The sequence below is a fragment of the Alexandromys fortis genome, unplaced genomic scaffold, assembly GCF_014885135.2.
Source record: "Alexandromys fortis isolate MF-2015 unplaced genomic scaffold, M_Fortis_MF-2015_v1.1 scaffold_445, whole genome shotgun sequence".
Lineage (NCBI taxonomy): Eukaryota > Metazoa > Chordata > Mammalia > Rodentia > Cricetidae > Alexandromys > Alexandromys fortis.
In genome coordinates, this window is record NW_026068363.1 from 44,806 (window position 1) to 70,436 (window position 25,631).

Genomic DNA, 25,631 nt, shown 5'->3' on the forward strand with positions numbered 1-25,631 from the left:
TCAGATGCTTCCTCTGGCCTCCTCAGGTACCCAGACACACTTCTTACCACACACACACACGAGTGCACACACAGTCGATTTATAAATAGCCTACAATCTGCTGTTCACAATTAGGTCCAATGAAACAGTGAATAATAGCGGTTGAAATAGTCAACATAAATTGTAAGAGAATCCCTAGTCTAACAGTTGAAAATTTGCAGAGTTTTAACAATCTTACAACAAAAAACAACATCAAATTTTGTAAGCTGAGACTAAGTTGCCGAACTTGAAAATGTTTAGTTTCTGAGTCTTTCTTTTCTATACTAAGTAGGTAATGTCCATGAAATTATTAAAATTTTTTGTTCATAGAAATATATTTCTCATAACAATGACTGCATCAGGATAAAGGAGGAAATATGTAACAGAGCTATGAGTTGGCTACTTATGTATTGAATGGAATCAAAGAACAGGAAGTAAACCACAGAAGTGTGTTTGGGAAATGTTGTCCAATGATATCACTACATGTGCAAGTTTATGGAGGACAGTAGTGATTTCTAAATAACTTTTTCCTGCCAACAGCATTGTCCTCTGAAGAATAGCCTATCGCTGTCCTCTAATGGGCAAAAACACATCCATGCAAAGTATTTGTGGATGCAACTACTTCTTCCAGGGAAGGTATTGAAGTAAGGTTAAAAGAACATGGTTAGACAAGAAAGGAAAAGCAGGCTTCCTACAACTGTCATGTCTTCATCCTTGAAAAGTCTTCAAGAGAAAACAGCTAGAAATCACAGGGTTGGCCATCAACACAGAAGCAGTCTGGGAAAAGGGACAATCAGAGGCCCTGTACATTACCAAAGCTAGAATCTGTTTAACAGACATTTAGCCTTCTCTAATTTTAAACGCATAAAGCTGTCACTGTCCCTATCTCTACAACTTCATCTCTTTTTCCTAGTCATTAATTTCTTTTCCATGTCAGAGGATGACCTTGGGTATTCCCTAAACAATTGCCAGCACACCAGTTACATGCCTTGGGTTCTTCAACTAGAATTGGAGATGACCTATCTATAGGTCCTCTAAATGACTGAAAATCTCAGAAAAGGACTTGTTAATAGCCATGGCCCATGTGGTACTAAAATGTCCTTTCAACACTAAAGGATAGTCATTCACAACTGTATGATGGGAAATTCAGTTATCTCTGCTGAAAGTGTGGAGAGTAGAAGCTTGTGCTCTGATTGAGCAGGCTGGAACATGATTTCAACCTTGAGAACCAGGGCAAAGGCTTGTACAGCCACTCCAGCCAAATAGCAAGGTAAATAAGGTTCACAAGGAACTGATTCCTTTTCTACCTCATTAAGCACTAAGCAGTTCTGCTTTTTGTTTTTAAATTTTGGTTTTTTTTTTTTTTCAGTTTTCAATACAGGGTTTATATATAGCTTTGGTGCATGGCCTGGAATTAGCTCTTGTAGACTAGGTTGTGTAACGGCGTAAGCAAATGCAGGCAGATTGTCAAAATATAGACAGCTTTAATGGAGGAATAGACTTACAGAACCACCGTTCTCGCGGAGACCAGGAAAGCAGAAGCCAGCGCTGGGAGCATGCTCGCCAAATTTATAGGCAAACTTTAGCCTGAGGCAAACACGCCCCCTAAGGGGTGGGACTTATCCCTACATCTCCCCGTTTTGTCTAAAAGACAGAACTAAACCAAATACAACTATATACAATAATGACAAATAATAAATATAACAATATTGAGAATCAAAAGTTTTGCTAAACATTCTATCTCAAGGAGTCTAAATAATGTAGAGAGTAACTACAATTATATAATCTTCAACTCCATCAAAGATCCGAGAAGGGAATATCCGAGAAGGGAATAAATATTACTTAACAAACGAGATATATCCAAAATGTGTAACAATTGACAGAGACAACTGACTACCTGGGCAATCACCCAAAGTCTCGTTTGCAATGTTGAGTCAACCAACTTTGGCTAAGGCCTAACATAACTGACATACCATTAACAAATGCAATGAATTTTTCAAAACTATCTTACCCTGTCTTGGCAGGATATGACAGTCCTGTTGTATCCATTGATGCACGCTCTGTATCTTTGTCAGTGGTTGAGGTATGGGCTTTTCTTAACCCAAAGGCCAGTTCTGCCAAGAAGACAAGCTCCCAGTGGAGTGTCTTTGGTGCTCAACGTTCTCTCGGGAATAGAGCGGTGTTGCCAGGAGCAATTGTGTCTCACTATCACGAAACTCTGAGTTATATTAAAGGCCATATTCTACAGCTCTCCAAAGAGGTTGAAGATTATCTATCTATACTGAGTATAATCTCTATATATCTAAAGAACCTGATTAGTCTAATTACAAATGACAAACTTAGATGACTATTAATCTATATAATTCTCAATATCTATCTAACTTAAAGACTAAAACAATAAACAACTGTGCAATATATGAAGACAATGATCTTCATCTGTAAACAATGTCATTACATATCAAATGTAAACAATGTTATTACATAAATAGTATCAGAGGTAGAAATGTACATTGTGATATGGTAGATGTATCAATACAATATAAGCATATTCTTATACAAAAATAGAGGTAGGAACACTCACATTCAATATTCAATATGTCAATATACAGAAAACAGTACCAATACAATTTTCTAAAAACAGTAACTCACAAATACCAATCATCCCATCAAACCAGTTAATCCCCCCCCTTTTTTTTTTTTTGAACATACCCCTAATTCCATAAAACATCTCCCCATCCCCTCAACCCCAAACCAACCACTAAAAGATGTCCCTAACCCTGAGGGCAAACTCTGTTGGGAGAGGGGACGTCGTCCTCTAAGATTGCTTCAAGCTGACATGGGGGCGATGTTCTCCTTAGGGGCTCCTGTGAAAGCAAATGATGGTAAAATTCCCAAATTAACCTTTGACCTAAGAAAATTATAACTAGTCCCTGAGCACTTTGAGAAGGTCCGGCCAGAGTGTTGTCAAAAATGTGCACCATTCGAAATTGTCTTGTGCAGTTGGTACCAAAAAACAGGTCTCATATTAGCGCGTAAAAAAGAGAAAAAGAAAAAAAATATTCATGACGTCATAAAAACCAGGTTGAGTTGATGTTGTGGGGCCCCATCTTCATCCTGGAAACTTCAAAAATTACTGTAGGGAAATTTGTTGCTTGTTATGGGAAATTTAAACATTAACAACAAGGACATATTCTGACATATAAAGAAAGACACAGATATGAGGAAAAGCAAAGAAAGTTTATCAAGTATATAATTATCCTCATTCTGTCCCATTTCATGGCTCCTGATCTGAGACAGAAACTCTGAGATATCTCTTATCAACAGGCTTGGAATTGAAGAGGGACTGAGCCATAGTCCAACTCCAAAACCAGCTCTACATATTTATAAAGAAGCGTTCAAAGAGAAAAAAGAAAATATATATATAATCAATACTTACTCATGTTACTGTTGAGTCTTAGTGGGTCGTAACTATTTTCCATCCATCAGTTATTAAATATTCAGGGTCCCTTAAATTCTTTGAAGATCAGTATTTTCCTGTGGAGATAAAAAAAAAAAAAAACCCTGCCCCCAACCTACCTGAATTCCTTACCATCAGTATGCTCGCCATCCTTGTGAATGAATTGTTATTTATCTTTTCCAAATGGCTTTTCTTCTTCATACCGAACCTTTATTAATTTTGACGGTATCCACAATTGTTCCTCACCTGTGGAGATAAGAGCAAAACCCCTTCCCCAACGCAGCACATCTCCTGGCTTCCATTGTGAGGTCAGCACATCCTTGAAATAAACTGGTTGATTTAGTTCAGTAGACTTTTCCATTATCCAATGTCTTTCTGCAGCCGTTGTCCCCTTCTCATTAGCGTTAAGAAAATTCAAGGTTAACAAAGCATTATGTAACCTATTTCTGGGGGTGTTTTCCACCCCTTTCTGTTTATTCAACATATCCTTTATAGTTCGATTTGATCTTTCTATGACTGCTTGACCTGTAGGATTGTATGGTATACCTGTAACATGCTTGATATTGTAATAGTCAAAAAACCGTTTCATTTTCCTAGAGGCATAAGCAGGACCATTATCTGTCTTTATTTGTGTAGGTATACCCATGATAGCCATGACTTCTAATAAATGAGTGATTACTGAATCAGCTTTTTCTGAACTTAAAGCAGTTGCCCACTGAAAGCCTGAATAAGTGTCAATGGTGTGGTGAACATACTTCAATTTGCCAAATTCTGCAAAGTGAAACACATCCATCTGCCAGATTTCATTCCTTTGGGTGCCCTTTGGATTAGCCCCTGCAGGCAGTGGCGTTTGGTTATAGAAAGAGCAAGTAGGGCATTTCTTTACAATCTCCTTAGCTTGTTGCCATGTGATAGAAAACTCTTTCTTCAAACCTTTGCTATTAACATGATGTTTTTTATGAAATTCAGAGGCTTGTAGCACACTACCAATCAATAATTGATCAATTTCTGCATTACCTTGTGCTAGAGGACCTGGCAGACCCGTATGGGATCGGATGTGTGTTATGTACATAGGGCAAAGCCTGTTCCTGATCAAATCTTGAACCTGGATAAACAATGAGGTTAGTTCTGTATCATCAGGTATAAATTCAGCAGTTTCAATATGTAAAATAACTCTTTCTGCGTATTGTGAATCAGTAACTATATTAATAGGTTCTCTAAAATCCCTTAGCACCATAAGAATGGCATATAATTCTGCCTTCTGGACAGAATCATAAGGACTTTGTTCCACCTTACCCAAGTCTTCCGATTTGTAACCTGCCTTCCCTGTTTTATTGGCATCAGTATAGAATGTACGGGCTCCAGTTATTGGAGCATCACGGACGATTCGAGGAAGGATCCAAGAAGTTCTCTTTATGAAGTTAAGCCTCTTGCTTTTTGGATAGTTGTTATTAATGTCTCCCAAAAAATTAGCACAAGCTCTTTGCCATGTTTCATTATCTTCCCATAATTTCTTTAGTTCATCAGCAGTGAAAGGCACTATAATTTCTGCTGGGTCTATGCCTGCTAGTTGACGAAGTCTCAGCTTGCCTTTTATAATTAACTCAGAGACTTTTTCCACATAAGTTTTCAGTTTTTTACTTGGTTTATGTGGTAAAAAGATCCATTCCAAGATAATATCATCTCTCTGCATTAAAATTCCTGTAGGAGAAATTTTGGATGGTAATATGACGAGAATACAATCGAGCTCTGGATTCACCCTGTCCACATGTGCCTGTTGTAATTTTTCCTCAATTATTGTCAGTTCCTTTTCTGCTTCAGCTGTTAATTCTCTGGGACTGTTTAAGTCTTTATCACCTTCCAAGGTTTTGTTCAAATGAATTATTAGATCAGGTGTTATCCCAACAGCTGGTCGTAGACTGGAAATGTCTCCTAACAGTCTTTGAAAGTCATTAAGAGTCCGTAGGCGATCTCTCCTAATTTGTGCCTTTTGTGTCTTAATTTTTTGCAAACCTATTTTATAACCTAAATAATTAACAGAATCTCCCTTCTGTATCTTCTCAGGAGCAATTTGCAATCCCCATTTAGGTAAAAGTATCTTTATTTCTTCAAACAGTCTGTTCAAGGTATCCATGTTTGAATCGGATAACAAGATGTCGTCCATGTAGTGGTATATTATAGATTTGGGAAATTTCTTGCGTATTATTTGCAATGGTTGGTTCACAAAATATTGGCACAAGGAGGGGCTATTTAACATACCCTGGGGGAGGACGGCCCAGTGGTACCTCTTGGAAGGTTGAGAATTGTTGTAAGTAGGCACCGTGAAGGCAAATTTTTCTCTATCTTCTTTTTGTAAAGGTATGGTGAAAAAACAATCCTTTAAATCAATAACTATAAGAGGCCATCCTTTTGGTAATAAAGAGGGCAAAGGGATTCCAGATTGCAGAGGACCCATAGGTTGAATAACCTTGTTGATAGCTCTGAGATCTGTCACCATTCTCCATTTACCTGATTTTTTCTTAACCACAAATACAGGAGAATTCCAAGGGCTGGTAGATTCTTCTATATGTCCAGCATCTAATTGCTCTTGTACCAGCTGTTCTAAAGCCTGTAACTTTTCCTCAGCTAGAGGCCATTGCTTTGTCCATATTGGTTTCTCAGTCAACGATTTTAGAGGCAAGGCTGTTGGTATCTCTGAAGGGACATCAATTTCTTGTTCTTGTACAGCCTGAATGGCTGGTTTTCTCTGTTTGTAATATCTTTTAATATTATTCTCAGAAGTAGAGGCTCTAGAAGTAGCAGGAATGTTAATTTAGGTATTCCATTGTTGTAATAGGTCACGACCCCATAAATTCATTACAATATTGGCTACATATGGCCTTAATTTTCCTATTTGTCCTTCTGGCCCTATACATTCAACACATCTCATGCTCTGCCTTACTTGAGATAGGGTTCCAATTCCCAGGAGCTGAACATTTACATTCTGAAGAGGCCAATAAGGATGCCAAGATTCTGGAGTAATGATACTTACATCAGCACCTGTGTCCAGCAGGCCAGTAATAAAAATGCCATTTACACACACTCTCAGCTTAGGTCTTTGATCATTTATAGAAGTTTGCCAAAACACACGTAACTCATCTTTCTGCTCATTATCGTTTGTAACAGTAGGCATGAGGTTTCCTAATTGTCCTGACGAGGCACGTTCTCTGCAGAAACTGGAAATGACTGGACCATGTTTGCCATGGGGGCCTGTGAGGCCCCCCCTCTCACGTTTCCCGTCTGTATCAGGTTTCCTTGTCTATCTCTTGTAGATCTGCACTCATTCGTCCAATGTCTACCCTTTCCACATCTTCTACATAAACCTGAAGGCTGAGTCCTTCTATTTCTGTTATTTCTAGAAGACGCATTATTATTGTTTCTGAAGGTCCGTTGTTTACAATTCCTTCTCATATGACCCATTTTGCCACAATTAAAACATTTGGTATTCTGATGTCTCCTTTTACCATTGGAAATTGCTTCCTCTACCCATGCTTCAGTGCCATAATCAAATGTATCAACATCCAGTGTATGCAAGACCCATTCTTCCAAGGGTGCTGATCTGAACCTTAAAGGCCCCAAAATCTTTTTGCATTCCACATTTGCATTTTCATAAGCCAAAGACTCAATCATTATACGTCTTGTGTCAGGGTCAGGTATCCCTATTTGTACAGCCTTAGTAAGTCTTTGTAAAAAATCACTAAAGGGTTCTCTCTGACCTTGTTTAATTGTAACAAATGATTCCATTCTCTGTCCTGGGTCTTGTACCCTGTCCCAAGCCCTTAAGGCTGCTGTAGTGCATATGGAGAGTATGCTTTCATCCAAATTAGCTTGTTCCTGAGGATCGGAAAAGAGTCCTTCACCTAGAATTTTATCTAGGGAGATGTCACTTCCCTTCGCCTTTTCTTGCTGTTCTAAAAGTCTAGCCTCTTGCCTGAATAAGCATTTCCATTTTAATTGCGTCCCACTCTCAAGGACTGCAGAGGTCAGCTGGAGCCAGTCCAATGGTGTATCTCTGCTTGTGGATGCCCAAGATTTTAGCAATTCTTTAACAAAAGAGACGTGCATCCCAAAAGTCATGACAGCCTGTTTAATTTCTTTGAGGTCATTCATAAGGACAGGCTCCCATGCATCTTCCTTTATGACCCTAGGGTTTCTGGAACCAATCACCTTCTCTGTTGTTATTACTGGAAAGGCAGGTATAGCTGTAGGTAGAGCTTTGTGGAAATTGTCCCGGAGAGATTTACCCACAGATGTAGTTAAAATTTGCCTTTCTACTTTTTGCTCTTCTTCATCAGAATTTAGAAATTCCTCAATCTATTCTATTCACCATTGCCTTCTGCAATGTCTGAATCTCCTGTCCAGAATTATGTTCCAAAGCCTTCATTGAGGATTCTAAAGTATGAAGTTTGTCCATTAGAGATAACATCTAATCTTTGGACACAATTTTTATGGCATAAACCATGCCTTCTTGTATTGACAATCTTTCTGCCAATCTGTCATAAGCTTTAGACAAAATCCGATTGTCACATTCAGCAGTTTTGATTCTCTCAGTTAATATTTCAGTTCCTACAGAAAGGGACTGAAGCTTACAACCCAGATCAGCTGTTCCCTCTTCCATAGTAATGAGTTTCTCCTTAATATCAGCCACTAATGATTCAGTTCTTACAGAAAGGGACTGGAGCTTACGATCCAAATCAGCTGCTCCCTCTTCCATAGTAATAAATTTCTCCTTAATATCAGCCTGTACCTTTTTTAAATTTTGCTCAGTTGATTGAGTCATGTTAAATAAAGTTCTGTTCTCCTCTGGAGAACTTCAAACTGATTCTTGAGAAGATTGTTGTCATCCCCAATTGTTTTTAAGTGTGCAACCTCTGCTCGTAAAGACTTTATCATATTTCTATTATCAAACCATATATTGCCAAGGAAAACTACGAATCCCAGAAAGATCCATAGAGATGGGGTGATAGACACCTCTTGTAAAATCTCCCACATGATACAATTAAAAAAAACTGTTAAATTCTTGAATGGTAACGTGTTCAGACATTGTAATTATAAAAAAAAATTTTTCTTTTACCTGCAATGACTGGTTCCTGCCAGTGGTGGTCTCTGTGGTTTGGAACCTGTCTTGGAACTAGCTCTTGTAGACCAGGTTGGCCTCTAACTCACAGAGATCTGCTTGTCTCTGCCTCCCGAGTGCTGGGATTAAAGGCGTATGCCACCACCCCTGGCTGGCCTCGAACTCACAGAGATCTGCCTGCCTCTCTGGATATTATGGGCCTGAAGGCCGAGTGTATCTCGGACTCAGCCCTTGGGCCCGAGTCATGAACTAAGAAAATGACACCCGGAAGCGTGCTGTGTTAGCTAGCAGGCTACGCGCTTGAGTCTGGGGCAAAATAGCCCGACGTTGGACACCAAAATGTAACGGCGTAAGCGAATGCAGACAGATTGTCAAAATATAGACAGCTTTAATAGAGGAATAGACTTACAGAACCACCATTCCCGTAGAGACCAGGAAAGCATAAACGAGGGCTGGGAGCATGCTCGCCAAATTTATAGGCAAACTTTAGCCTGAGGCGAACACGCCCCCTAAGGGGCGGGACTTATCCCTACAATGTTGGCCTTGAACTCACAGAGATCGACTGTTTCTGCTTCCTGAGTGTGGCTTAAAGACGTGCACCACCACTGCATGCTTTGCTTTTGTTTTTTATTATATTGTGGGAAACATTGACTTCTGAGAGTGTTTTGGACTTTAGATTTTACACAGACATGATAATATTTGTAATTCAGTAAGGCCATGGGAGTCACCTCTCACTTCAATAAGAGTCAAGAGAAAAGAATGCCTCCACATCTTTCTAGTGGGAAAGAGGATGCAGTTACTAACCCCTATGTGAGTAAATTGCCCAGATGATGCTCTGGTAAAATGCAGAGGGAAATAAAAAGATCCAGAGATGTTCCTGTGTATCTTCTTCTGTCTATAAAAGGGAGAGTACTCAGCCAAGTCTCCACTATACAGTGTCCTTACCCATTTGGGATCTCTCAGATTCATAGGTCATTCTAAAAGAACACAGGGCCAGAGACCCACATCAGAGCACTGGACTAAGTTCCCAAGGTCCAGTTGTAGAGCAGAAGGAGGGAGAGTATGAGCAAGGAAGTCAAGAGCATAAGAGGTTGGTCCACCCACTTAGACAGTGTGTCTGATCTAATGGGAGCTCACCAAAGCCAGATGGACTGGGACTGAAGGAGCATGAGATCAAACTGGACTATCGGAATGTGGCTAACAATTAGGGTAGACTGAGAAGCCAATGATAATGGTACTGGGCTTTGTCTCTACTGCATGTACTGGATTTTTAGGATCCTATTCTATTTGGATGCATACCTTCCTAAGCCTGGATGGAGGGGGGGCCTTGGCCTTAAGGGCAGGGTATCCTACCCTCTCTTAGGACTGGAGGGGGGTTGAGAGTGAGTGCGGAAGGAGGAGGGATGTGGGAAGAGAGCAGGAAGTAGAAATTTTGATTGATATAATTTATAAAGTAATTAAAAAAGGGAATACAGGATATTTTTCTTTTTTACCCTACTTAAATTAAACAAATCTCCACAGCTGAGGGCAGATTCTGGCATGTGCTAAGAAAAAGATGGATCACTTTTTTTCTAGGTTGATGTCACAGATTTCTGATTTCACTAAGTCCTACCTCCAAATGTTTTCTGTACAGGAAGTTCTGTCAGGACAGATAGACAGGGGTGCATTAGATGCAGCAGAAACCACTCACTACTGTGAAGCAGGAGAAAAAGAAGGTGCTAAGCTCTCAGGCTCTGAAGTCAGACAGCCAATGCCTGGTATGGAGGGTGGAGTCAGAGAAATATAGATGCCCAAATACTATGGAGCTGAGAAAAACATGGGTGAATCCAAACACTGAAGACTTAACTATAATGAATGTATTTGTGACCTGGTTCTTCCCTTTTGGGTTAGAAAGTGTGTGATTGTGACTGCCTCTCTGAAGTTTCTGCAAGAAGCTATTACTGAATTGGTAATTGAAATAGTTCTCAGAATCAGGCATACTAATGTTTGCTTCTGGGCTTCCAATGGCATACCATTGGCCATTTGTACATTAAGATAATGTGCTTGAGAATACCTGACTCCTTTCTGAAACATGCTTTGTCTCCATCTCTATGAACTTGTGTGAATTACTGATAACTGGAAACATCTCCACCTTAGTTTTGGAATCATGTGAGTCTGGAATGGAGCAGTGTCCACATTGTGTGTGCTCAGTAAATTCAGCTAATGGGACTACTAATACCACTCCAAGCTTGTGTGGTTTGTGCTAAATCAATCTCTTGAGGACTGGTGGTATCATAAATATCTTGGAATATGAATAGAGCTGTGGAAAATCTGGGCCTGAATCTCTGAACCAGGAACAAAATAACAATATGACCATATATGAAATGGTAATGGAGATAATAGGGAGATGTCAAGTGTCTGAGCCATGCTTAAGGCATGAAAATTCCGGTACTTGCACTGCCTTTTCCATGACATACCAGACTGAGGTAGCTGCTCCATGTTGAACGACTAAATATCCAGAATTAATCAAAGGAAATTATGAAGTGAGGATAGGAAATGGGCAATCCTTCCCCAAGATTTCAAACTCCACTTCTCAATCTCAGTCTCATTGCAGGTGATAAAACAGACTCTGAGATCCCTTTGCTCAGTACACTTCTCAAACACTTGACTCACAAAGGTTCACAGTGCTTTCTGGTTAAGAGAGTCTAAAGTTACCAAAAGACATTACAAACTATCAACAGTTGGTCATCAGAAATCTATCCAGGGTCTCAGGTTAGAAATTGACAAATTAGATAATTCTAATGAGTTGATCTTCTTTTCTCATGGGTGTTTACTATCATTCCCCAAATACAATTATAAAGATTACTTTCTTAATGGAAAGTTTGCCTATTCCTTTTCCCAATGCACAACTTGAACCTATTGGACAAATTTGTACTGGGTATAAGAAGAGCAAGTTCTTTGGGTCCAGCCAATATTCACTGGAATCAACAGCAAGTCATGTGTTCTGTGTGAACCACTACATTCAGTTTATGGAGGAGCACCGTATTTTTGTGTATCTTCTTCTTATACTTATTCATATCCAAATGCATTGACATGATAGATCACTTACTCTATTTATGGTATAAAGACTGCCTTGTGTTTTCTGTAAAGTTTACTTGATAACTTACAAAGCCACATAGTTTAACAATGTCCACATGGGTAATATTAATTTATATGTTTGCAGTTTTCACTATTTAAATAAAGTACTGTTATTACAGCACTATCTTCCAAGTAAAACAACTGCTGTAACACTTGTACAAACTTGCAAAAGATATCACAGCTAGGATTTGTGCCCATTAATCTTATCATGTCTCATAAGGTAAAGACATGGAAAATTTTTTTTAAAAACTTTGCTTGATCAGGAGCTGGTTAAGGCACTGGGTTCAAGCAATGTTGAAATAGGAAGCGGCAGGGCTGCGTCCCCAGCACCCCAGCCGCCTGCTAGCTTATGCCCCGAAATAACAACACACAAATTGTATTCATGTAAACACTGCTTATTATATCTAGCCTCTTCTCAGCTAACTCTCGCATCTGGACTAGCCCATTTCTAGTAATGTGTATAAGCACCCCAAGGTGCGCTTACCGGGAAGATTCTAACCTATGTCCATGTTGGGTCAGAGCTTCATTGCGTGTGCCTCAGAGAGCAGAGCTATCGGGAGAGTGGAGCATGGTGTCTCTGCTCCAGAGCAGAGCTGTCGAGTCTACCCAGGAGAGCTGAGCATGGTGTCTCTGTTCCAGAGAGCAGAGCTGTCGAGCCTCTCTGGGAGCAGAGCAGAGTCTGACAACACTTCCTCTTCCACGCAGAATTCTATTCTGTTTACTCCTCCCACTTATGCTTTAACCTATCAGGGCCAGCCAAGCAGTTTCTTTATTGCTCAATGACCTTCCTCCATCAAAGCAATCTTAATATCTCCCTAAGTTTTCATCAGTCACTTTCTATCAGCACTGTGGCATTTTAATTGTTATAAATGTTCCCTCCTTATCAACCAGATCCTCCCATTTCACCATGGTCTCTATGCCCAAATATGATCAAGTCAATTTGCATTGGGCTCTGACAGGACTTTCCATTTGAGATCTTTATTTTTCACTTTATCTGCTTATTGGCCCTCTGGCATGTTTTCCTTCCCTTTGCTTCCAATACACCTTTCATTTTCCTTTTTTAATTTCTTTTTTTTTAAACTTTTTTATTAAAAATTTCTGCCTCCTCCCCTCCTCCCTTCTCCCTCCCCCTCCCCCACTCCCCTCTCCCTTCCTCTCCAGTCCAAGGAGCAGTCAGGGTTCCCTGCCCTTTGGGAAGTCCAAGGTCCTCCCCCCTCCATCCAGGTCAAGGAAGGTGAGCATCCAAACAGGCTAGGCTCCCACAAAGCCAGAACATGAAGTAGGATCAAAACCCAGTGGCATTGTCCTTGGCTTCCCAGCAGCCCTCATTGTCCAGCGTATTCAGAGAGTCCGGTTTCATCCTGTGCTTTTTCAGTCCCAGTCCAGCTGGCCTTCGTGAGCTCCTCCAAATAGATCCAGCCCCAACGACTCAGTGGGTGGGTGCCCCCCTCGTGATCTTGACTTCCTTGCTCAGGTTCTCCCTCCTTCTTTCCTCATTAGAACCTTGGGAGCTCAGTCCATTGCTCCAGTGTGGGTGTCTGTCTCTATCTCCACCCAACGCCAGATGAAGGTTCTATGATGATATGCAAGATATTCAGTAGTATGGCTATAGGATCGGGTCATTTCAGGCTCTCTCTCCTCAGCTGCCCAAGGACCTAGTTGGGAACATCTCTCTTGACCCCTGGGAACCCCTTTAGAGTCAAGTCTCTTGGCAACCCTAAAATGGCTCCCTTAATTAAGATATATACTTTCCTGATCCCATATCCATCCTTCCATTATCTCAACCATCCCATTCCACTAAGCTCTCCCCATCCTCCCCTTCTCACTTGTCTCTCCCCATCTCCCCTTTCCCCCATCCCACCCCACCCCCCAGTTCCCAATTTTTGCCCAGCAATCCAGGAAAATAACTATATGTTTTTCTTTGGGTTCACCTTCTTATTTGGCTTCTCTAGGATTGCAAATTATAGGCTCAATGTCCTTTATTTATGGCAAAAAAATTATGAGTGAGTACATCCCATGTTCATCTTTTTGGGTCTGGGTTACCTCACTCAGGATAGTGTTTTCTAATTCCATTAAACCAAGAGCAGGCGAACAATCTAAATAGACCTGTTAGTCGTGAAGAATTAGAAACTGTTGTCAAAAACCTCCCTTTAAAAAAAATCTCAGGACCAGATGTTTTCAATGCAGAATTCTACCAGAACGTCCAAGAAGAGCTAATACTCATACTCCTTAATGTATTTCACAATATAGAAACAGAAGAGTCATTGCCAAATTCCTTTTATGAAGCTATAGTTGCCCCTGATACCAAAACCACACTAAGACCCAACTAAGAAAGAGAATTACATGTTTATCTCACTCATGAACATCAACAAAAAAATTCTCAATAAAATAGTGGCAAACCGAATCCAAGAACAGATTAGAAAAATTATCCATTATGATCAAGTAGGCTTCATCCCGGAGATGCAGGGCTGGTTCAACATACGCAAATCTATCCATGTAATCCATCATATAAATAAACTGAAAGAAAAAAAATTATCATTTCATTAGATGGTGAAAAAGCATTTGACAAAATTCAACATTCCTTTATGATAAAGGTCTTGGAGAGATTAGGGATACAAGGGTAATACCTAAATATAATAAAAGCTATTTACAGCAAGCCGACAGCTATCATCAAATTAAATGGAGAGAAACTCAAAGTCATCCCACTAAAATCAGGAACACGACAAGGCTGTCCACTCTCTTCATACTTCTTCAATATGTTGCTTGAAGTTCTAGCAATAGCAATAAGACAACATAAGGGGATCAAGGGGATTCGAATTGGAAAGGAAGAAGTTAAACTTTCATTATTTGCAGATGATATGATAGTGTACATAAGCGACCCCAAAAACTCCACCAAAGAACTCCTACAGCTGATAAACACCTTTAGTAATGTGGCAGGATACAAGATCAACTCCAAAAAATCAGTCGCCCTCCTATACACAAAGGATATGGAAGCAGAGAGGGAAATCAGAGAAACATCACCTTTCACGATAGCCACAAACAGCATAAAATATCTTGGAGTAACTCTAACCAAGGAAGTGAAAGATCTATTTGACAAGAACTTTAAGGCATTGAAGAAAGAAATTGAAGAGGATACCAGAAAATGGAAGGATCTTCCTTGCTCTTGGATTGGGAGGATCAACATAGTAAAAATGGCAATTCTACCAAAGGCAATTTATAGATTCAATGCAATCCCCATCAAGGTCCCATCAAAATTCTTCACAGATCTTGAGAGGACAATAATCAACTTTATATGGAAAAACAAAAAACCCAGGATTGCCAAAACAATCTTATACAATAAAGGAACTTCGGGAGGCATTACCATCCCTGACTTCAAACTCTATTACAGAGCTTCAGTATTGAAAACAGCTTGGTATTGGCATAAAAACAGAGAAGTTGACCAATGGAATCGTATAGAAGATCCAGATTTTAACCCACAAACCTATGAACACCTCATTTTCGATAAAGGAGCTAAAAGTATACAATGGAAGAAAGAAAGCATCTTCAACAAATGGTGCTGGCACAACTGGATGTCAACCTGTAGAAGAATGAAAATAGACCCATATCTATCACCATGCACAAAACTCAAGTCCAAATGGATCAAAGACCTCAATATCAGTCTGAACACACTGAACCTGATAGAAGAGAAAGTGGGAAGTACCCTACAACAGATGGGCACAGGCGATCGCTTCCTATGTATAACCCCAGCAGCACAGACATTAAGGGCAACATTGAATAAATGGGACCTACTGAAACTGAGAAGCTTCTGCAAAGCAAAGGACACTGTCACTAAGACAAAAAGGCAACCCACTGACTGGGAGAAGATCTTCACCACCCCCGCAACAGACAAAGGTCTGATCTCCAAAATATATAAAGAACTCAAGAAACTAGACGTTAAAATGCTAATTAACCCAATTAAAAAATGGGGCACTGACCTGAACAGAGAATTCTCAACAGAAGAAGTTCAAATGGCCAAAAGACACTTAAGGTTATGCTCAACCTCCTTAGCGATCAGGGAAATGCAAATCAAAACAACTTTGAGATATCATCTTACACCTGTCAGAATGGCTAAAATCAAAAACACCAATGATAGCCTTTGCTGGAGAGAATGTGGAGTAAGGGGTACACTCATCCATTGCTGGTGGGAATGCAAACTTGTGTAACCTCTATAGAAAGCAGTGTGGCGGTTTCTCAGGAAATTCTGGATCAACCTACCCCAGGACCCAGCAATACCACTCTTGAGAATATACCCAAGAGATGCCCTGTCATACTACAAAAGTATTTGTTCAACTATGTTCATAGCAGCATTATTTGTAATAGCCAGAATCTGGAAACAACCTAGATGCCCTTCAATTGAAGAATGGATAAAGAAAGTATGGAATATATACATATTAGTGTACTACTGAGCTATAAAAACTAATGACTTCTTGAAATTTGCATGCAAATGGATATACCTTTCATTTTCATTCCTTCCTGTTTGGGGCCCAAGAGCTATCTTAACTTTCATTTTAAGTCTGCCATTTCTTAGTACTTGCTCTTTTACATCTGATGTTAACTTTAATGTTGATCTTTTATACTGTTGTTTCTCCTTTAGCCTAGAGAAAAGCCTTCATTTTCAGCATCCCTCCTATTCTGTGTGTAGCCACTTACTTTTTCTTTTTTACATTCACTGCCTAACACTTTCATCCTCCTTAATTTCCATTGTATTATATTGCATCTGCTCTCAGCTCAGTACTTGTCAATGGGTTTCCAGATGAGACAAAAGCACATGGCAAGGACTAGTGAACTTTGGGATAGCACAGAATACTGCTGGTACCATGCAGCCTGCACGCTCTCTTCTCTCTAATAAAATTAATGATTCTCTTGGTGATTGCACTGTCATTTTTTCAATCATGAGACAAATTTAATCATTCTTGGAAATTCCATTTTGAAATAATTGCCCTATAATTCTTTGTGAGCTGATGTTTGTAAGGGTTTTTGTCTGGGATGCCAGTTATTACTTCATACTGAAGGAACTGTTGTAATTCATCCTGACAGGATCAGAGACAGATCACCCCTATTTTGTAAATATGTTTTGAATGAGATTGTTGTCCTGAAAAATGTGTTCCTATGGCAACCAACTTTAGTTTCACAAAGACAGAACGTGCCTAGCTCAATATTTGGCACAGCAAGCAAAATGATAAATTTTGATTTCGTTTTAAGTATATTTTGATGTAAAAGTTGGGAGAAAATACATTTGACATAATTGTTTTTGCCAGAGTTTGACATTGAAGGGTGGAAAATGTGTTTTTTTAGTTAGGAAAATCATGCTTCTATTTGATGAATAAAGAAAGATGGCTGGAGGTATTCAGGGCCAGCAACTTGTGTGAAACACATCTAGTGGCCAGACAATTTATTTCTTCCTCCTGACATCCCTTCCTGCTCTCAGGACCTGAACCTGAGCTGAGATTGGATCCTGACACGCTTGGTCAAAAAATTAAGATGTACCACATTTCCATTACTGGAAGCTTCTTTCAGTGATGAGAGCTGTCTAAGAGAGGTTTTGTCTCCTACATTTATGGCAATTTCATTTTGATCATTTTCACATATATCATATGTGGATCTCTGTGAGTTTTAGGCCAGCCTGGTCCACAGGAGTTAGTTCCAGGACAGACTTTAGAAGCTACAGAGAAACCCTGCCTTAAAAAAAATGATAGAGCATTAATAAAATGGTTGGATTAGTATCTCTATTGTAAGATAAAGTGTTAATTTTTTAAGTATATGGCCAAAAGTTGTTTAAGTAGCTCTTGAAATAGAATGATGACCATCTTTCTGAAGAATTGACACATAAATTTCAATAATGGCCATATAAGTTTGCATTCCCAAAGTAATTAATCAGTGTTCTCCTCCCCCAAATCCTCACCAGCATGAACCACTATTTGTTTCTTTGATTTCAGCCATCTGACATATGTATGATGATGTCTCAAAGTAGGTTTGATTTGCATTTCCCTGAAGGTTATGAATGTTAACCTTTTAAGTGTTTCACCGAAATTTGTGTTTCCTCTTTTGAGAATCCACTGTTTACATCTGTACCCCATTTTTAATTGGGTTATTTGCTTGTTTGATTCCAATTTCTTGAGTTCTTTAAGTAATTTTGCTATCAGATATCTATCAGATCCTGATACCCAGCACACATTCCATGGTCCTCCCCAACACACTTAGCTTCAACACTGTTGATAGGTCCTGCCTCCAACTCCAATGGAATTCACTGCTTGGTTCCAGCTCACACTAGTTGGATGATAGGGTGAGTGACATACCAGCCAGCTGAACTGTACTCTATCCATAATTGTGCTCTCCCAAGACCCATTCTGGCACCCACATCCTACAGCCTCATCTTCCTTCCCAAGGCCAGAATTTCATCCCAATTTCAGAATACTTAATTGGCTCAGAAATTGCCCATACCAGGGCAAAAACAAGTGAGCAACCTCCCTCTCAACCTGCCTCTCGCATTCCCTGATGCTCATGCCCAGCATGCAATCCTCCCCCTCTAATCTCAGCAACAACCCCACTGCTGCACTTTGCCACCAACTAAGGCAGAATTCCACTTTTTGTGTGCAGTCCAGTGCAATCTGAACAGCATACTTTATAGACTCACTTAAAATCCACACCAGAATAGGTATAGACCACTGCAGTCATACAAAAGAGGCTGAAACTGTCAAAAGAACAGACTCCCTGCTGATTCACAGGCCAACCTAACCATCAGAAGGTTATTATCCAAGTTGGACAGAGACTCCCTATTAGATCAAAGGCCACATTAGTCACTAGAATTCTAGGCTACAAAGACTACAAGACAAAAAGGAACGAGAATCCAAAGAACAAAGCACCCATACTACAAAGACGAACTCAGAAATCAGGACCTATACCAGAAATCATCCAAAAACAAGAGCATAAATGCCAGTGTCAGAATATAATCAACAACAGTCAGGATAAAAAGGTATCATCAGACACCAGTTTACATATGACACCAAAACTGGAATATTTTTATCACAGCTGAACCACAAAAAAATGACACAAATCTACTTTACTAAGATGATAAAGGTCCTAAAGAATGAATGAAAAACTTCCATAGAGAATCTGAGTAAACAACAACCAAAAATGAAGATAAATAAAGACAAAAAAAAAAAACAAGAAAAAAACAAACAGGTTAAGGAAACTCTTCAAGATCTGAATATAAATAAAGGGAATAATGAAAACACAAAGTGAGCTAATTCTAGAAGTGGACAATCAAACAGGAACTACAGATGCAATCACCAGCAACAGAAATCAAAAGTTGGATAGAGAATCTCAGACACTGAAGATACAAGAGAAGAAACAGATTGATCAGTAAAAGAAATTGCAAAATCTAAAAATATCCCTAATACAGAACACTCTGAAATTCAGGGCAATTATAAAATGACCAAACATAAGAATAATAGAAATAGAAGAAGAAGAATCCCAGGTCAAAAACTCATAGAATATATTTAACAAAATCATTGATGAAAGAACTACTAACTTAAAAAAAAACTGCCTATATGGTACAAGAAGTTTATAGAATATCAAATAGATTGGATAAAAAAAAGAAAATACCTTTTTGTCTTAGTGACAGTGTCCTTTGCTTTACAGAAGCTTCTCAGCTTTAGTAGGTCCCGTTTATTCAATGTTGCCCTTAGTGTCTGTGCTGCTGGGGTTATACTTAAGAAGCGATCTCCTGTGCCCATCTGTTATAGGGTACTTCCCGCTTTCTCTTCTATATGGTTCAGTGTGTTCGGTCTGATATTGAGGTCTTTGATCCATTTGGACTTGAGTTTTGTGCAAGGTAATAGATATGGGTCTAATTTCAATCTTCTACAGGTTGACATCCAGTTGTGCCAGCACCATTTGTTGAAGATGCTTTCTTTCTTCCATTGTATACTTTTAGCTCCTTTGTCGAAAATGAGGTGTTCATAGGTTTGGGGATTAAATTCCGGGTCTTCTATGCGATTCCATTGGTCGACTTCTCTGTTTTTATGCCAATACCACACTGTTTTCATTACTGTAGCTCTGTGATAGAGTTTGAAGTCAGGGATGGTAATGCCTCCAGAAGATCCTTTATTGTATAGGATTGTTTTGGCTATCCTGGGTTTTTTATTTTTCCATATAAAATTGATTATTGTCCTCTCAAGATCTGTGAAGAATTTTGATGGGACCTTGATAGGAATTGCATTGAATCTATAAATTGCCTTTGGTAGAATTGCCATTTTTACTATGTTGATCCTCCCAATCCAAGAGCAAGGGAGGTCCTTCCATTTTCTGGTATCCTCATCAATTTCTTTCTTCAATGCTTTAAAGTTCTTGTCAAATAGATCTTTCACTTCCTTGGTTAGAGTTACCCCGAGATATTTTATGCTGTTTGTGGCTATTGTGAAAGGTGAAGCTTCTCTGATTTCCCTCTCTGCTTCCATATCCTTTGTGTATAAGAGGGCGACTGATTTTTTGGAGTTGATCTTGTATCCTGCCACATTACTAAAGGTATTTATCAGCTGTAAAAGTTTCTTGGTGGAGTTTTGAGGGTCACTTATGTACACTATCATATCATCTGCAAATAACGAAAGTTTAACTTCTTCCTTTCCAAGTCAAATCCCCTTGATCCCCTTATGTTGTCTTATTGCTATTGCTAGAACTTCAAGCACTATGTTGAAGAGGTATGGCGAGAGTGGGTTTCTGAGTTTAGTGTTCCTGAGTTTAGTGGGATGGCTTTGAGTTTCTCTCCGTTTAATTTGATGTTAGCTGTCGGCTTGCTGTATATAGCTTTTATTATATTTAGGTATGACCCTTGTATCCCTAGTCTCTCCAAGACTTTTATCATAAAGGGATGTTGAATTTTGTCAAATACTTTTTCAGCATCTAATGAAATGATCATATGGTTTTTTTCTTTCAGCTTATTTATATGATGGATTACATTGATAGATTTTCGTATGTTGAACCAGCCCTGCATCTCTGGGATGAAGCCTACTTGATCATAATGGATAATTTTTCTAATGTGTTCTTGGATTCGGTTTGCCAGTATTTTGTTGAGGATTTTTGCGTCGATGTTCATGAGTGAGATTGGCCTGTAATTCTCTTTCTTGGTTGAGTCTTTGTGTGGTTTTGGTATCAGAGTGACTGTAGCTTCATAAAAGGAATTTGGCAATGACTCTTCTGCTTCTATATTGTGAAATACATTAAGGAGTATAGGTATTAGGTCTTCTTGGAAGTTCTGGTAGAATTTCGCATTGAAACCATCAGGTCCTGGGCTTTTTTTGGTAGGGAGGTTTTTGATAACAGCTTCTAGTTCTTCGTGACTAACAGGTCTATTTAGGTTGTTCACCTGGTCCTGGTTTAACTTTGGTATATGGTATTTATCTAAAAACGTGTCCATTTCTTTTACATTTTCCAGTTTTGTGCCATACAGGCCTTTGTAGTAAGATCTAATGATTCTTTGAATTTCCTCTGTGTCTGTGGTTATGTCCCCCTTTTCATTTCTGATCTTATTAATTTGCATATTCACTCTCTGGCGTTTTATTAGTTTGGATAGAGGTTTATCAATCTTGTTGATTTTCTCCAGGAACCAGCTTTTTGTTTCATTGATTCTTTGGATTGTTTTCTGTGTTTCTATTTTGTTGATTTCAGCCCTCAGTTTGATTATTTCCAGTCTTCTACTCCTCCTAGGTGAGTCTGCTTCTTTTTTTTCTAGAGCTTTCAGGTGGGCTGTTAAGTCTCCAATGTGTGCCTTCTCTGTTTTCTTTAAGTGGGCACTTAGTGCTATGAACTTTCCTCTCAGGACTGCTTTCATAGTGTCCCATAAGTTTGAGTAGGTTGTTTCTTTATTTTCATTGAATTCAAGGAAGACTTTAATTTCTTTCTTTATTTCTTCCTTGATCCAGGTGTGGTTCAGTAGTTGACTGTTCAGTTTCCATGAGTTTGTAGGCTTTCTGGGGGTAGGGTTGTTGTTGAATTCTAACTTTAATCCATGGTGATCTGATAAGATACAGGTGGTTACTAATATGTTTTTGTACCTGTGGAAGTTTGCTTTGTTACCGAGTATGTGGTCAATTTTCGAGAAGGTTCCATGAGCTGCAGAGAAGAAGGTATATTCTTTCCGATTTGGGTGGAATATTCTATAGATGTCTGTCAAGTCCAATTGATTCATTACCTCCATTAATTCTCTTAGTTCTCTGTTAGGTTTCTGTCTGATTGACCTGTCCATTGGTGAGAGAGGAGTGTTGAAGTCTCCCACTATTAGTGTGTGCGGTTTGATGGCTGCCTTGAGTTTTAGTAATGTTTCTTTTACGTATGTGGGTGCTTTTATATTAGGGGCGTAGATATTCAGGATTGAGACTTCCTCTTGATGAATTGATCCTGTTATGAGTATAAAATGTCCCTCTCCATCTCTTCTGATTGATTTAAGTTTGAAGTCAAGTTTGTTAGAAATTAGTATGGCCACACCTGCTTGTTTCTTAGGTCCATTTGCTTGATAAGCCTTTTCCCAGCCCTTTACTCTGAGTAGGTGCCTGTCTCTGTGTTTGAGGTGTGTTTCTTGTAAACAGCAGAATGTTGGATCCTGATTTCGTATCCAATCTCTTAGCCTGTGCCTTTTTATAGGTGAGTTGAGCCCATTGACATTAAGTGATATTAATGACCAGGGGATGTTAACTCCGGTCACTTCTTTAGTAGTAGAGTTCGTGTGCGTCCCTTCTTTGAGTTGCGCTGGTGACGGGTCTCTAGATGTCTGAGTTATTGTGGTCATTGTTGGACTCCTTGGTTAGAGATTTTCCTTCTATTACTTTCTGTAAGGCTGGGTTTGTGGCTACGTATTGTTTAAATTTGTTTTTATCCTGGAAAATTTTGTTTTCTCCATTTATGGTGAATGAAAGCTTGGCTGGGTATAGTAGTCTGGGCTTGCATCCATGGTCTCTTAGTTTTTGCAGTACATCTATCCAGGACCTTCTGGCTTTCATGGTTTCCATAGAGAAGTCAGGTGTAAGTCTGATAGGTTTACCTTTGTAAGTAACTTGGCCTTTTTCCTTTGCGGCTCTTAATATTCTTTCTTTATTCTGTATGTTTTGTGTTTTGATTATTATATGGCGAGGGGATGTTTTTTTTTTTTTTTTTTTTCCAGCCTATTCGGTGTTCTGTATGCTTCTTGAACCTTCATAGGTACATCTTTCTTTAGGTTGGGAAAGTTTTCTTCTATAATTTTATTAAATATATTTTCTGGGCCGTTGAGTTGCACCTCTTCTCCTTCTTCTACTCCAATTATTCTTAGGTTTGGTCTTTTTATTGTGTCCCATATTTCCTGAATGTTTTGTGATGAGAATTTGTTGGTTTTGCTGTTTTCTTTGATCAGTGTGTTTATTTTCTCTATGGTATCTTCAGTATCTGATATTCTTTCTTCTATCTCTTGTATTCTGTTGGTAGTACTTGTCTCTGTAGTTCCTGTTCGTTTACCCAGATTTTCCATCTCCAATCTTCCCTCGGTTTGTGTTTTCTTCATTACTTCCATTTCATTCTTCAAGTCTTGAACTGCTTCCCGTACCTGTCTGATTGCTTTTTCATGTTTCTCTTGATTTTCTTGGGTATCTTTAAGCGATTTATTCATTTCCTCTACCTTTTTGTTTGTAATCTCTAATTGTTTATGGCAGTTTTTCACCTCCTGCTTAAGGTCTTCTATTATTTTCATATAATTCACTTTTGAGTCGATTTCTTCTAATTCTTCTGGAGTAGGGTGTACAATTCTTCTTATTTCGGGATCCCTTGATTCTGGTGAAGTCATGTTGCCTTTCAGGTTGTTGGAGGAAGTCTTGCATTGGCGCCTTCCCATCTCCTCCTTCAAATGGAGCCAGGAGAGGCCTGGTGTCTTGGTCCAGACTTTGCTGTGAATGAGTCTCTGGGTGTATCTTTTCAGTGTAGAAGCAGGGACCGTCCCGTTGAGCTGGAACTCCTCAGCACCCAAACATGGACTGCCGTCCAGATGGAACTCCTCAGGACTGCTCTGGGTGGGTTGTGGATGCAAGCCTGATGTCTCTCCTGGTGCCGGGTTCAGGTCTCCTTGCTGCTTGGGTGACTTGTAATCAAAGGACCTACCTAGCTCGCTGCAGGCAGGCTAGCGGGGACAAAGGAGCTACCACCCTCCCGTTTGCCCTGCAGATTCAGATTCGGTCCTAGAGCCCGAACAGGCTGGGCTGGGAGATGTTATATGGTCAAAGAGGGAAGGGAGTCAGACGGAGGGAGGGAGGGTTGTGGATGCAAGCTGGGTGGGATAGGAAGAGAGAGGAGGTATCGGGCAGAGTAGCCCCTGAGGATGACCAGGAAGTGAAGGAGGGGTGTCAGAGTTCCCTGTCCCGGGCTGCTGCCGTGGTCAGAAACTCACTCACCCTGGCATCCTTTTTTTGTGTGTGTGTCGCTCTTAGTGTCCTCCTTTTTACCTAGCTTCTTTGGGGCTGTGGATTGCAGTTTGGTTATCCTTTGTTTTACTTCTAATATCGGCTTATGAGTGACAACATACTATGTATGCCTTTCTAGGTCGGGGCTACCTCATTCAGGATTTTTTTTCTAGTTCCATTCATTTGCCTGCAAATTTCAAGATGTCATTTTTTTTTTCTGCTGGTTAATATTCCATTGTGCCAGTGTGCCACATTTTCTTCGTCCATTCTTTGGTTGAAGGACATTTACGTTGTTTCCAGGTTCTGGTTATTACAAATAATGCTACTATGAACATAGTTGAACAAATGTCCTTGTGTTATGAGTGTGCTTCCTTTGGGTTTATGCCTTTGAGTGGTACTGCTAGACCTCAAGGTAGATTGATTCCCAATTTTCTGAGAAAATGACATGCTGATTTCCATATTTTACAAGTTTGTATACCCACCAGCAATCGAGGATGTGGAGTAAGGAGATCACTCCTTCATTTCTGGTGGGTGAACAGCCTCCTGAAGCAGTGGCTTCACCCAAATGTGGCATTTCCCATGTGAAATTTGACATTACAGAGAGTTAGTGATCTCTTAATGGAGGGAAAACATGAAAATATGGAAGTGACTCATGGTCACAGATGGTGCTAAACACTTCGAACAGGTAAGGAAGACTCTGACACAAAATGTCAGTAGTATTGCCCTCAAGAACTTCTGTTTTCAACCATTTCTATTCCATGGATCAACCCTAAATGTGTAAAGAGCTCAGCCACCTATATGAGGGAGGAGAAAGTAGAATCTTACACTGAACCAAGAGAAAATTATGATTTGGCAATCCCAATACTTTTGTAGGAGGCATAAAATAACAATAGTCTTTTTCACAAGTGACTTCATAGGTGGTGCTCTACAGAGTTTTTGTCTTACTTCCCCATGATTCTCATCACTGTGACTAGAGCCATAATAATAAGACTGGCAATAGTAGTCTGCCTCATCTTCAATCTGCAGATCAGTGATGGTCAGCGAAGCTGAGTTGGAGGAGCTGTCACTGGAGCCAGAGAACCGATCAGGAATCCCAGATGGTCTTTTATTGTAGTCATAGATCACATTGGTGGGAGGACTTCCAATGTGCTGCTGGTACCAGTGCACATAGCTGCCTCCAATGTTACCACTGCTGCGCTTGCAGGAGATGGTGACTGTGCTCCCAAGAGACCCAGACATAGAGCTTGGCTGAGTTAGCACAAATTGGGCACATGACCCTGTAAAAGGAAGATAATAAAAATCGGTAAAGGCAAGGAAATCTCATTCACAACGAAAAATATAAGCCAAACATTCCAAGCAACAGTTACTCTCCCAGAATTATTGAAGTCCACTCGCCTGTTAAATGATGAAGGAAAATGAGGAGTAGTGGAGTCCAAGTCATCGTGAAGACACCCAGAATCTTCTT

General features: G+C 39.7%; 1 protein-coding gene and 1 gene segment (V, D, J or C); both read right to left on the minus strand.

Moving 5' to 3' along the window:
- LOC126495422 (endogenous retrovirus group K member 5 Gag polyprotein-like) overlaps window positions 1-7,775 on the minus strand; it is a 29,782-nt gene extending 22,007 nt beyond the window's left edge. The window contains exon 1 of the mRNA XM_050133023.1: window positions 6,515-7,775. Within this exon, the coding sequence (XP_049988980.1) occupies window positions 6,656-7,624 (969 nt within the window). The 5' untranslated portion in view covers window positions 7,625-7,775 and the 3' untranslated portion in view covers window positions 6,515-6,655. The remainder of the gene's footprint in view (window positions 1-6,514) is intronic.
- A 17,116-nt stretch (window positions 7,776-24,891) lies between these two features.
- On the minus strand, window positions 24,892-25,607 carry LOC126495424 (immunoglobulin lambda variable 6-57-like). The segment is given in 3 exon segments: window positions 24,892-24,960; window positions 25,112-25,443; window positions 25,562-25,607. Coding segments are annotated over 3 exon segments (447 nt in total).
- Window positions 25,608-25,631: the final 24 nt, after the last annotated feature.